Consider the following 13147-nt stretch of genomic DNA (forward strand, 5'->3'; position numbering starts at 1 on the left):
GACCCAGAAAGCGAAATTTGAATATCACACACTTAGGTGCAAGATTATGCCAAAATTTCATGTTTTCCGTCACGTTTTTGCTCATTTCTCGGAGGAAAAATGAGCAAAAACGCTCATTTGTACATCATTCTAGAGAGAAATAAATGGCCTTTTCAGAAAGTGAACCATGGATAGGGAAATGTTGGCAGTTTTCTCAAAAAATGCTTGATTTCAAGAAGTTTTAGATTTGCGTGTTTTTTTTTTGGTTGCAAAATCCACTTGAACATGACGCTTGTTTTTTCAAAGTTTCTCAGGAACCATTCGAACCAGAGAATTCGTTTTGGCATCGTTGGATAGAGAATTGGATCCGCCCTTGAGTAGGCGTAACTGGGCAAGTGGCCATAAAGTGAAACGTGGCAAAGTCCGGGCCTGGGTTGTCACCCCGATATACGTTCCGGGGCCCTCGTAACTCGAGCGGCGGTACCCCGGGTACGGCTATCGTTTGCGGTGCCGCCTGCCGCTGTCACCCGTTTCCCAGATAGAGGCTGCGACACTTTTCTGCATACGCATATTTTCTGAAATCGATTTACATCTTCGGCTGTCCCTTTACGGGTACTGCCGTGGCTGCCGAGGTAGCCTTTTTTGCCCCGCTCGCAACAGGTTGAAATTCAATGAATTCACTGCTCGTTGTTGGGACCGCGCCGCTTCTAGGAAGCGCAACATCTTTGTCTATGGACCGGTAGTAGATTTTTAGTAGGTGCGTGTGTCATTTCGAGGTACCCACCAGACAACTGAAACAAATTAAGCCCGGTACCCTTTTGGTGGGCAAACCAATAAATTAGCGCGCGAGATGGTACTGAGCGATAAGCGGCGGTGCCAAGCAAACCTTAATTTAATTTATTCGATATCGACGAGAGTAAATCGCGGCGGTCGCAGATCGACTTTGTGATATCGGCGTCGTACCGCGGGCGGTGGATTTTTTGCCTTCTGAACGCAACGTGCGTCACTGACAACTGGAAAAATCGAAATTGAGCAAAACGCGCCGAAATGTTTAGACGACAATGAGCCCAACTAATTGCGTGACTTGAATATTCAACCAATCGGATTATCAATTATTGGTAACACACATTTCGGCGGTGTCTTTGGCTGGTTCTCCGAACGCGTATCGCCTCTCGATCGCCTTCCATGACTGGACACTTTTGCCTTTTCAATTCTCGAAATTGAATTTGGATAGTGAAAACGACGAATTTATCAATCGTCAGACGGGGGGTAGAGGTTTTCCCAACAGTTCCCATTTTAGACTTGATATCCGACTTTGCCCAAATGAGAACGTGCCCGGCTCCAATCGCACGCAGAATTTTAATTCCTACTAATTAATCATCAGTGAGTCAAAAACATTCAGCGAATGCGGCATTAGAGGAAAACCGTTCAAGCTCACCAGCCCGTTAATTAACATTTGCAACTTGCAACTATACACCGAGAAATGTTGCAACCCATTTTGAACTTTTGAACAGCGCAATTTGAAAACTAACCTCAAAATCGCTGCAACGCTGACATGTTTGTCAACAAATACCTGCCTGTGCTTCTCCTTAAACATTTTCAACACCTCGGTCCTCTTTTGGAGGATTCAATGGTTTGGAGGTGCGGTTTTACTGTCTTTTTCTTTAGACAAGACCAATTCGCCATTTCCTCAAATCTTTTCAAAAGTAGGTTTGTTTACTTACAAAGTGACATACTGCACATGTTTCAGATTTAGATGTTGTTCTAGTGGGCGCCACTGGAAACTAATCTGGAATTCTCAGCGCTTGTAGAAGAAATCTACTTCTCATGACAAGACTACAGAACAATTTTCTGTCGGTTGTTTTTGGCGGAAAATTTGAATTTACTTTAATATTAAGTACTACGTTAGCCAGAAAACCAAATTTTTAAGGGACGTTTTGCGGAGACACACTCAATCACAGAACATTCCCCCATTAGGCCCAGAGGCATTAGGCGTGCAAACTAAGATGGCGTCCTTTGTTGTTATGGAAAAGTCGTGAATTTCAATGAATTAAAAGTGGCCGGAAACCCCAAAAGCTGCCATTGACAAAAGTTTTTCGCAAAGCGATTATCTATAAGGTGAGCATATTCTTAACCGGGAACGCAATGGTCTGATCATCTAGATAATTACCATCTATCGCACTACGGAATCAAAACAGCTTAACATTATTGTCAAACCAGAGGAATTGTGTTCACGAATAACGTTTTCTACAGTAGGCTGTTTTCACATGAAATCTTACAAAATAGGTGTAAAATTGAATCGGCGAGTTCGAAAACCGTTATTTTAGGATTGAAAAAAATCTATACACCTTGAAACTACCTAATTGATAGCATTAGTACACAGAAAAGTTTTAGAACTGACGGTTTCCAGAAAAACATAATAAAACCATTGAAGAATAGCTAAAACCGCCAATGGACTTGCACACAAGAGGCATCAAGAAAAAGGGGCACAAAATGGCGATTGTTAATTGTACTTACACCCAAACGTCAAGATTCTGGCAGGTAGAACAGGAAAGAATACCGTTGTAAGTCCGCGACACACACTTTGAGCATACCTAGACCTTTAAAATACATTAAAAAACACTCAAACACTCACTTCGGTGAACACTTCTCTCAACAAACACTAAAGATTTTGTGGTTAGGGTCGCGTGTTGCCGCCACCCGCTAACCAATAAAAAGCTCCCATTGCGGCGCGCGTAATTCAAACCAACCCACTAACCTGAATCACATCAACACGCTGGTTTAATGACTAATAAAAAACACATTTAATACGGAAAAACTTAAACAAAACAAGTCAAGATTAACTCAACATAAAAGTAACGTGTAAAATGCCGGTAAGTGGACCGTATGTAAGTCTGAACGGTTTATTGTATTAAAATTACGAACTAAATTATCGAAAGAGTTCGGAATACTCTTTTACGATAACAAATAAGATTGAATATATTATATATATATGTTTATGTAGATACTTTGTAGGATCGCTCGAAGAAGCTCACGGCTGAACAGGACGGTTATGGAACCAGCAACGCTAATTGTACAACGGAATATTATCACAGAACTGAAAAAAATGGTCAAGAATTTCCTGCAGTTGACTAAATGCTTTAAACACACGGTGAGCTTCTTCCTGCCATTAGAAATAGTCATAAGTAGCATGGTCATTCGCCGGTTTATTTTTCAATGTCGCTGATCTTCTCCCAATCGTCGTCGGTGCTGCTGCTGCTGCTACCCGCCTTGCCTAAACTAATTGCAGAGTCAACTTTAGTAAGCTGCATTGTAGCGCTCGGGTCTACAGCGGGAATTTCCGATCTCCTCACTGCCGGTTCTTGTGTTATCACGTCTAAATACATTTTCCCTAGTAGTGCCCACCAACCCAAAAAAGACTCTAGTTGTACTTACGGGATTTTTCAACAGCCGCGCCATCCTGATGTTTAGCTTTAGATTTTTTGCCGGTCTGCGACTTACTTTTCAGCTCTTTTTCGTATTGTTCAAGCAAGGCGATCTGCTCCTCCTCAGTTAGTTCCACATCAGCCGCAAAATCTACCAAAAACAAAGTCGACAAACCCTTTAAAAACGATCTCACAAATACAACTGATTTGACGAATATCAAACGGTTCGGGAAAAAATAACGACAAAGCCCTAACAGCCAATTCCATGCCATTATTGGCCCCCTGAATTCCCCCAATTACTAGCTACCTCGTTCCCATTTCATGCTTGCTTCGCCATCTTCTTTAGTAGTTGGACGAGGTTCCTTCTCCTTCTGCTCGCGCCTTTGTTGGAGCTCCTGCCTAGCCAAATCGTCCTCCAACAGGGCCTTCTTGAACAAATACCTGCAAAATAAGATTTTCCTTGCGGCTAAAGCCCAACAGTCTCAGAGCCGCGTACCTCTTCCAAAATAGCTGATGTTCCAAAACCTCGGGCACCAGTTTAGCATAGTGTTGCTTCAGGACTTCTGAGCTATTGACCTGCTTGGCTATTCGCTCATCAGACAGCTGATCCGGCTCCAAAATCTCCAGCCAGCACTCGTACTGTTTTCTGAGCTGGGGCGCCGGGTCGCTCAGATATGTGTCCGGGTCCTTCTGCAGCTCGTAGAGCGCTTGCTAAACCACGCAAATCTCAGTAACTAATTCTCCAATTTCTAGATAGTTTGCTCGGGTCTCACCTGCAATTTGTTGAGCTGATGAGTTTCTGAGTTTTCAACGATGAGAATTTCGGTATCCTCGTCGTCGGGGCCGGGGTTCAGAACGGTGTTCATTTGACCTGAAAAGCAAAGTTGTTCAAAACAATTGAGACTTGTAGGGCGTTGGGCTCACCTAAAAAGGTGCTAAAGCTGCGTTTCACCGTGTTTGCGGTTGAGTCCGGTGACTCCAGCTGAAATAGATTAGAAAACAATGATGCCCTACTAAATGAGCCTCGGGCAGCTGCTTACACTTAGAGTTTTCTCCATCACTGAGCCTGCCGAAGACACCACACTAGTCGCCTCATTTTTCACTGCAGTCCCGAACTCCTCCAAGTCTTTCTTGACAAACTCCAACACCTCAGTGCTCTGAAATCCACGATTAGGGTTTTTCGCAGAAAAGTTACCAGAAATTACCTTGTTTTTAACAGCACTCAGCCAGGAGTTAAACCATCCCTCGTTCGAGGATGTTTGAGCAGGATTCCTGTTGAAACACAAACAAACCGTCTTATTATTGCACAACAAACCAATTGTCAATAACAATAGTGCATTGGAATATGTTTTGGGGGCCGAACAGCCCAAGGGTTTCCCACAAAACAACAGTGATTCAGGCTGGTTGAACAACAAAAATGTGGCCGTTTTATCGGGAATTCGGATATAAAGGGGGCAACACTCACGTGTCCGAGTTCTCGGCCATATTTTCCCACAAAATACACTCGTTTTGCACTGATAATTTATCCACACCAACGTTCAGTTATGACACCACTTTGACAGGAACTGATCTTTGTTTTGTTTTTATTAATTTGTCGTAACGGCGGCCATGATTGGTGCGGATTGGCCTGAAGTTCACAGCGAAGGAGAACTCCAAACAAGCACTTTTAATTACCCTTTCAGCCTGCTGTCTCTGTCGTACTTCGCAGGCTAAAAAAAGGCAGGCAATGCCCAGAACAGGTAATTGCACTCGTCTTTATCTATGATTGCACTTGTCACTTGTCTTCATCTATGTTTTGCTATTTGAGGTTATATACTAAAGTAGCTGGTAGTTACACAAACTAAAACTATTGTAATTATGAAGCAAATGTATTGTTAGTTTATTAGTGTTTAGGTAAGCAATTGGCAGTAACCATTTCAATGGTTTTACTCCTTACGCCCATTACAAAGGGCATATTTTACTATCACAGTATGATCCTCCCTTTATCTATAGGATGATCCTTGCCATCGTTCAAACATTCCTCTACGCAAAGAAGCGTTATCGTTTTATCGTAGATAAAGTTTTTCTTTATATCCCAGTTTCCAGTAGGCACAACGCAAACATCTGTGTAGTTGAATGCTCTGTTTTAGTTCCTCAAGCAAGCCAAATGAACCAACAAGAGTTTGAAGCGATTGTAGTCCGCTTGGAGCACGAGATCAAGTACATGGGATTGTCGTTGCAAGAGCAAGTAACCAGGTGTGCGGAAAAGTTTCGCAAAACTGGAAACACGCCCCAATACATTCAGAAAATTGCCAATATTCTGGAAAAATTCGACGAATACGTCAAGAAGCATGCCTGTTCGATTCAGAAGAGAATTGAGGGTGAGCGAAAATAGGATCGTGATTTATGCAACTGTTAATGTGAAACATTCCGGTTCTAGATGCCGGACTGCAAGACAAATACGCGGATTCTTTGAAGACGTTGCGAGCGCTTTCAAGTCAGGACGAGCATACCGAAACTGTTCAATGCTCCTCCGAATTGGCGCCCATCAGAAAGCAAACTTTCTCAGAGGCCGACAAAATTTGCAATGAAACAACTGTTCAACAGCCTACTACCAACAATACTGATGCGCACAGCTCATCACAGACCAACCAAGAGGGTGTTTGTGGAGAGAAATGCATTCCAGTAGCGTCTGAGCCGGTGCAAAGCACTGAGATGATCCAAAGCGTGCCAATTATCCTTAGCAGCGACTCCGATGATGAACTCAACTCAACTCAGGCCCAAACTAAGTCAACCAGCAGCCCTAACGTCGACAATATGTCGATAAACAGTGACGAAACTGTGAGATTAGATGGACCGAGGGAAATCGACTCGGATAACACCATTGTAGACCCAACTGATATGATGGAAACCCAACTGAATTCACGGAACAGCACAGAGAGCGAAGTATTCAATGGGCCAGAGGCCGACGATTTATCCGTAGTTTCACTTGATTCCACCAAATACGACCAGAGCGGTGCTTCAGGAGATTTACAACCAGACTGCAAAGCTACAAGCAACAATGGCAAGCAAACGCCCAAGGAACTAGAGGAGAACGGTAAGTAGTCTGAACTGAATTTTACGCAATGTGGACACATTGAAGTGTTTTAGGTGGTGCGGAAAGCTCAGATGAAAGTGAGTAGATCCAGGAGTTTTTCGGCAAATCTACATCGGTTTTTTCCCAGGCAACATTAATGCCCACTTCAAGAGCAAGATGAATGACAAGGACAGGAAGCTTCTATTTACGTTAATCGGGAAGTTCTTCAAAGACCTGCAGAATAACCAGCAAAACAACGAAAGTAGCAGCGATGAGGCGCGGGAGCCTGTGAAGAAAGGGCGAATGCTAAAAAAAATTCGCAAAAAATCCCGCATTAGAGCGCAAACAGTAGACGAAAAGCCAATAGTTCAGGATTGCAGTATTCGGCTGGTGAAGATGAACACTAGCGCAATTGCGGCGGCTGCGAATAGTAGTCTTAGCTCCGTCCCTGAATCGGAGGAAACTGAAAACGAGGTAGGTCGAGCAAATAGAACAATGTTGAGTCCAATTTCATTAGATCATTAAATTTCGGAGAAAAAAATGCCGCCCCATACCCAGTGATGAGTCGGAAAGTCAATTGGGGTCTGAGCAAGAGAGAACCGATTCCAACCTTCAGGACTCCAAGAGAAAAAGACCTAGTAGCAATTCCGAATCTTTCTCCTGCAGGTGAGTCTACTGAATAATGAGCGGATCAATATTAAGAGTGTTTAATGTTCCAGTAGCCATTCAGCAACAAAGATACGGAAATTGTCCAGCACTGGCGGTAAATCTGCGCTTCGTTGATCTAAACACTCAACATTGATGATATGATATTTTTCCAGATAACTCAGACAGTGCGTATTGTATGGACAGTAAAGCCAGGGACAGACTCTTGAACATGCTCATCGAACAAAACTCCCGTACGCAGAAAGCATCGGATTCAAAGGAAATAACTGCGAAGCAGGGCCAGAAGGAACTGGGCGACAGCGCCGGGATCAACTTGCTTCAGCAAAAGGAGCTGGATGGGGCTGCGGAGGACGCGCTGCTGAAGACAGACAGTGATGAAGAGGACGAAATCCAGTCAAGTGAGCGAAACAAATAAATATTCTGAGTTGAAACAAGCGAGTGCCTCGGACCTCTAGGCTAGAATTGAGCGCGATATCTTGAAAACTGACCAAAAAAGGATTTTAGCTTGGTATTAACAATTCTGCATGTTAGATGTATGAGCAAGACAACAGCTCTTGAGATGTTTTCTCCATTACAGAATCTTACTGAGAGTATGGACGCCTTGCTTCGTCAGGCGTCATGGGCAACTTGACCCCAATGCGAATTCTTTCTTTTACTGTATAATACAATTGGTGAACAATAGACGGTTGTTAATTTCTCATTGTTTTAGTTGTCCAGTTTAAATGCTTCCTGATCTCATCTGAGTTAATCCAATTTCAGACCCAGATGGTGGATGCAAGGCGTTTAAGTTCACGGAATCCCAGCGAAGCAAGCTGTTGGATCTTCTGACCGGCGTTGTGGAAAACGGGGTTATTCGGAGCGACGCCGAGTCCTCTTCAGAGTCTCACGTGGACAACAAGCGCACGTTAACAGTCGCCAATGTGTCCAGGGAAGAACTGAACCAACTGCTGAGCGAGTTTGAAGAAACTGTCGTTCTAAAAGCGAGTAAGTTGGGGACTGATATTTGCCGAACAAAATCTAGTTTGAGTTGCTATAGGAGACACTGGGCACGAAGACGTGAAATGCGCTGAAGAACGTGTTGAAAGTTCAGATCCGGAAAACGACTTGATCGACATTCTCCGAGAGGAAGTGATCAGCACAAAACGAGGTCCTGGACGACCGCGCAAAAGTGTGGAAAGCTGGAACGCATTCAACAGTCTGATGAAAAGCGAGGACGACATATCCGATAGTAGGTGAGTATCCGATAATAGGCTGAAAGGTGTTGATTTTTTTCAACTTTTTCTGGGCACAGCTCATCCATATCACTATTCAGTGATTTGGAGGCCGCACTGTCCGATCAGGAGGAAACGCATGAAGTGAAGCAGGCAGAAGCAGCTCAATGGGAACAGAAGTCCGCCTTCAAGAAGGAGCTTATTGTTATAGTCAGGCGCTTGGACCTGTCCAAGTACGAAACCAGCCAATTCTCCAAAGGCAGTGACGACAGGTAAGATTTTAATAGATTAGTCAGTAGGCATACCATATGTAAAGTAACGCCCTACTAAACGCGGCTCCTTTGCAAGCGACTGCTCGATGCTCAGGTAACCCATTCGATTCAACCCCAGCCCCCCAAAAAACTCTACTCAGCCGCTTTGCTTTGGCAGGCCCTGCAATCTAGATAATGCTGTCGAAAGCCGCGGCTCCAGTCCAGCCTCCCCACCCAGAGGCAATTGGGTCCAGTCCACCAGTTCGGAGTTCTCCGGATCGTCCTTGTCGTCTTTTATTGCCTCTGAGTGCGGCTCTGATGTTGAATACGCAGATTCGCCGGAAGACTGTGCACATTTGGCCAAGAGCCTTTGGGATAAGATTTGCAGCAGTTCTGATGAGAAAAGCAGTGTGAAGTGCTCAACTTCCAGCAGTTCTGCCAGCGAAGAAGAGGAAGAATCCAGCAAGGACGCTGGTGTGCAGGTAAGCGCTTTATTAATGCGCTTTGGGGATATATTTCACTTTTGAAGCTTTGTAGAAGTGGGCGGGACAGCGTAAGCGCTCACCCTCCTGGTGCGCCGATCCGCTTCTGAGAGCTGATCCACTCATCGGTGAACATAGGCAGAAGCGGTAAGATTCTAGCCGTTTGAAGGCAATTTTCGCTTGAATGAACGGCACACATTGCAGAAAGCGCAGTAAAACCCGCATTCCACCCAGCCCTCTGGCTTCAGATAGCGATGCCACTTATGTGGAAAACGCAAGACACCCAAAAAGGAATTTTTTCGCCGATTTATCCGACGACAGTGACTTTGAAATGTGAGGTGAGAGACGATTTTGCCGTTCGCACTAAATGTTCTTGTTCTAGAATCGAGGGCTACAAAACGCCAGAGGAAGCGATAATTATCACCGATGAAGAGGAGGGTAGTTCCAGCAAGAAAGGTACCAGCGATCAGCCTAAGTAATGCGTTTTAATGAATAAATGTGGTTGGTTTGCCAGGTAAAGGTCGGAGAAACATCCGAGCAGTGGTTGAGGACCAAGACCTGGCCGAGGCCACTCAGCGAGCCAACAATGAGGAGCGCGAAAGAATCAAGCGACTGCAGGAGCGAGAGAAGAGCAAGGAGAACTGCACCCACTATGCCAGTGAAGAGGAGGCGAATCCTTTGAGTGCGTGTTTCGCGGCACGATTTGTAAATTTTCTCAACTAACAGCTCACACTAGTTTTAGACGCTTTGGACTCTGTGGAAGTGAAAGTGCACCCATCGATCACCAAGAAACTGAAGCCTCATCAGCGCAGCGGCATTCAGTTCATGTGGGACTCTTGTTACGAGAGCATCAAGCAACTGAAGATGGGATATGTGAGCTCGGGCTGTATCCTGGCCCACTGCATGGGCCTCGGCAAGACTTTACAGGCAAGTTAACTACTTATTTAAGACCCAGCTTTATCACATTGGTTATTGCAAACTAAAAATGGTTTTTTATCTGATTCAATTCCAGGCACTAGCCTTGATAGAGGCGCTGTTTCGAAACCCCATCACCAACACCAAGTACGTTCTGGTCGTATGTCCGCTGTCCACTGTCTCCAATTGGAGGAACGAATTCAATCTGGCCTATGAAGGGATCAGGAATTTGAACATTCGCCTCTTTACCATCGAGTAAGAACTTCCTTTGATTCTTTAGTTGTCCCAAGAACGTTGTTTGTAGGGACAAAAAGACGTCGATCCGCAAATTTGACATCACCATCGAGTGGAGGCGAAAAGGTGGCGTTCTAGTGCTCGGCTACGAGTGTTTTGGTATGATGATCAACCAGCAGAAGCTGGATAGACTGGCGAAGGACGGAATTGACAAGGCCCTCATTCTGCAAGCGCTGGTCGATCCAGGTAAAGCCCTGCTGGCTCTAGTGTGGACCTATAACTGTGGTTGTTGCGGTCTGCAGGTCCAGATTTAGTGATTTGCGATGAAGGCCACCTGCTGCGGAACAAACAGTCGCAACGGACGGTAGCCATGAACCAGATCAACACAAAAAGGCGCATCGTATTAACAGGCACCCCGTTGCAGAACAATTTGCTAGAATGTGCGTTTGCACAGTGGTAACTAAAGCAGGTTAACAGCGTCTCTTTTGCAGATTATTGCATGGTAAACTTTGTCAAACCCAGCCTTCTGGGTACGGAAAAGGAGTATAAAACGAACTTTGCCAATCCGATCACCAACGGGCAGTTTGAGGACTCGACAGCTGAAGATATTATGTTGATGAAGAAGCGTACGCATGTGCTGCACAAGATATTGCACCGGACTGTGCAGGTAGGAGAATAGGACAAAATAGCTCGCAATTAAGAGTCTTTGCTTTACATGCGGCTCAATAGAAAAACCATTATTTTTGTTGTTTTTTAGAGAGTGGAAGATACGGAACTCAAGCGGTACCTGCCCAAACTGATTGACCAGGCCGTATTTATCCAGATGAGTGATTTGCAGGTGAACTTGTACAATACGTACTTGGACTCGACGGATTTGCGTCCCATCGTGTACACGAAATCAGGCACTATTAGCCGAAAAAATTTCTTAGCGGACATGCAGGTACTGCAGGTGGGAACTAGTGGCGTAACAATTGGGCGAGAGGTTGAACGGTGTGGGTTTCAGTACATTTGCAGCCACCCCAACGTGCTGACGACGGCAGAGAAAACGTCCAAGGCCAAGATCAAAGAACAGGACGTAATTGAGGATCATATGGATGTGGATGTGGACGCGAACGTGCTGAGGAAAGGAGACTGGCACAAGGCGTTGCTCTCGATGGATGGGACCAGGCAGCTCGGGATGGGCACTAAATTTCTGGTAGCGATCGGGATTGTGAAAGAAGCCGCTGCTGCAGGCGATAAAGTGTAAGGTTGCTCTTTCGTTGCCTGCCTGCCGCCTTAGCAAATGCCGCAAATGTTTCCAGGTTGATATTCACGCACTCATACGCAGAGATGGACAATCTGGAGCTGTTCCTCTCTGAAAGTCTGCAATTTGTCAAATACGTGGATTATTACCGAATGGACGGCACTATCATTCCGGAAGCCCGCTCAGTGATTTGCAACAAGTTCAACGATCCCAATAACTCCCAAGTCAAGTGCGTGATCGGGTTACTATTCAGTTGTTTTCTTCATTGGACAAGTCGCTTTTTTAGAGCTCTCATCGTATCCACTAGAGTGGGCGGCCTGGGGCTGAACCTGACGGCGGCCAATCGCGTTATCATCATGAACGTTAGCTGGAACCCTTCAAACGACACCCAAAGCGTCTTCAGGGCGTTTCGATTCGGTCAGGAAAAGCCCGTGTTTGTCTACCGACTGATTGCCATCGTGAGTAGCGCTAGAATCGAATGTGAATTACTGAAATAAAATAACCGTTTTTTTCAGGATACTATGGAGGAGAAAATCTATCAACGAGTCGTTACAAAGCTGGCTGTGGCCCATCGCGTGGTGGACAAACACCAAATCACCAGACACTACACGGCGTCCGATATACAGGAGTACTATGCAATTAGGCCGAGGATCAGGCGTGATCGGCCACTGCCAAACGTGCCCGAAGACCGCGTAAGTCCAGTTATTGGCTGCGAAAGCCTCAACTGATTTCGGCTTCTTCCAGGTTTTGGCCAATCTGGTGCGGAAGCACGAGGAAGTGTTTCGCTGGCACGAGCACCAGGCGCTGCTGGCCAATCGGCCCGAAGAGGACCTCAATGAGCAGCAGAAGAACGCCGCTTGGGAGGAGTTCTACAACCGCACAGGTATGTGAGCGACTCTTGTGGCATTGGCTGGATGTACCAGATTTAAATAATTTCAGTAATCACATGGTGTTACACCTGGTATTCGTTAATTTGGTGTTTTTGACGTTGACGAGTTTCAAGATTATCGAGACCGACCGATACTTGCAGTATTTTCGTATGCCAATTGCTAGCGATTCTTTCATAAACAAGCAATTGTGTGTGGTCCCCGTGTCACCTTGTTTATGAACGATTATCTAGTCATTGCTGTTCTCATACATAAGTTGCTCACTTCCTTTTTCTAAGGTCGGTAATTTTTAACGTTTCGACAATGTTGGCATCCCATTATTTTTTATTATTATTTATTTCTTTATTTCAAATTACATTCGATTGATACATGCACATGTATAAAGAACACAAAATGAAATGGCGTTAAAAAAACAATTGACAAAGGACATATTATACTAAAAGGTACTGTTGTTACATATTTAAATAGTCTCTAATACTATAAGGCTCTAACTCAATTAACATCTGTTTTAATTTATTCTTAAACAATTTTTCAATTCTTACTTTTTTAATGTTGTTTTCTAGTTTATTAAAGAATTCTATACCCATATGTGTTGGATACACAATGTTTCCCGTGCGGGTGCTATGATCCTGGTTAAAGTTGTTATCGTGTAAATTCATACTCTTAAAAACTCATAATATTGCCTCAAAAATGTACAGACTGTACACGGTTAAAACACCCTTTGATTTAAAAACCCCTTGACAAGACTGCAAAGGAGACATTCCGTAGATAGTCCTTAGTATACGTTTTTGTACTGTAA

The 13147-nt window shown here is 44.5% G+C and overlaps 2 protein-coding genes across 10 annotated transcripts in view; one reads left to right on the plus strand and one right to left on the minus strand.

Moving 5' to 3' along the window:
* Positions 1–2733: 2733 nt before the first annotated feature.
* Positions 2734–5010, minus strand: LOC109545645 (BSD domain-containing protein 1-A). 3 transcript variants are annotated; one of them, XR_007280565.1, is made up of 10 exons: positions 4870–5010; positions 4610–4676; positions 4445–4561; positions 4329–4386; positions 4178–4275; positions 3901–4115; positions 3712–3845; positions 3415–3555; positions 3130–3355; positions 2734–3076 (listed from the first exon to the last, which is right to left on the minus strand). XR_007280565.1 is itself a non-coding variant. In XM_019916451.2 (9 exons), the coding sequence occupies exons 1-9, from the start codon at positions 4887–4889 to the stop codon at positions 3254–3256; spliced, it is 855 nt and encodes a 284-aa protein (XP_019772010.2). In that variant the 5' UTR covers positions 4890–5010; the 3' UTR covers positions 2734–3253. The 3 variants fall into 3 exon arrangements, 2 of the variants coding, with proteins under 2 accessions (XP_019772010.2, XP_019772009.2); XM_019916451.2 differs by having other exon boundaries at positions 2734–3258; XM_019916450.2 differs by having other exon boundaries at positions 2734–3355.
* A 43-nt stretch (positions 5011–5053) lies between these two features.
* LOC109545619 (transcriptional regulator ATRX) overlaps positions 5054–13147 on the plus strand; it is a 13281-nt gene continuing 5187 nt past the window's right edge. For 6 of the 7 annotated variants that reach the window (XR_007280562.1, XM_048662232.1, XM_048662233.1 and 3 more), the window contains exons 1-28: positions 5054–5143; positions 5534–5764; positions 5824–6480; positions 6534–6557; positions 6608–6933; positions 6977–7125; positions 7179–7222; positions 7281–7523; positions 7885–8109; positions 8162–8357; positions 8417–8608; positions 8685–8702; positions 8766–9069; positions 9125–9216; positions 9274–9402; positions 9452–9525; positions 9584–9751; positions 9806–9996; positions 10082–10239; positions 10289–10464; positions 10521–10658; positions 10710–10885; positions 10976–11167; positions 11222–11460; positions 11520–11690; positions 11748–11919; positions 11977–12153; positions 12206–12344. Coding sequence is in view for 6 of the 7 variants with exons in the window: in XM_048662232.1 (XP_048518189.1) it covers positions 5131–5143; positions 5534–5764; positions 5824–6480; positions 6534–6557; positions 6608–6933; positions 6977–7125; positions 7179–7222; positions 7281–7523; positions 7885–8109; positions 8162–8357; positions 8417–8608; positions 8685–8702; positions 8766–9069; positions 9125–9216; positions 9274–9402; positions 9452–9525; positions 9584–9751; positions 9806–9996; positions 10082–10239; positions 10289–10464; positions 10521–10658; positions 10710–10885; positions 10976–11167; positions 11222–11460; positions 11520–11690; positions 11748–11919; positions 11977–12153; positions 12206–12344 (5014 nt within the window). In the remaining variant the exon portion in view is untranslated. The remainder of the gene's footprint in view (positions 5144–5533; positions 5765–5823; positions 6481–6533; positions 6558–6607; positions 6934–6976; positions 7126–7178; positions 7223–7280; positions 7524–7884; positions 8110–8161; positions 8358–8416; positions 8609–8684; positions 8703–8765; positions 9070–9124; positions 9217–9273; positions 9403–9451; positions 9526–9583; positions 9752–9805; positions 9997–10081; positions 10240–10288; positions 10465–10520; positions 10659–10709; positions 10886–10975; positions 11168–11221; positions 11461–11519; positions 11691–11747; positions 11920–11976; positions 12154–12205; positions 12345–13147) is intronic. The other variant, XM_048662231.1, reaches the window with a different exon arrangement.

Source organism: Dendroctonus ponderosae, unplaced genomic scaffold (assembly GCF_020466585.1).
Source record: "Dendroctonus ponderosae isolate FM_Combo_2020 unplaced genomic scaffold, Dpon_F_20191213v2 Dpon_F_20191213_10, whole genome shotgun sequence".
Taxonomy (NCBI): Eukaryota; Metazoa; Arthropoda; class Insecta; order Coleoptera; family Curculionidae; genus Dendroctonus; species Dendroctonus ponderosae.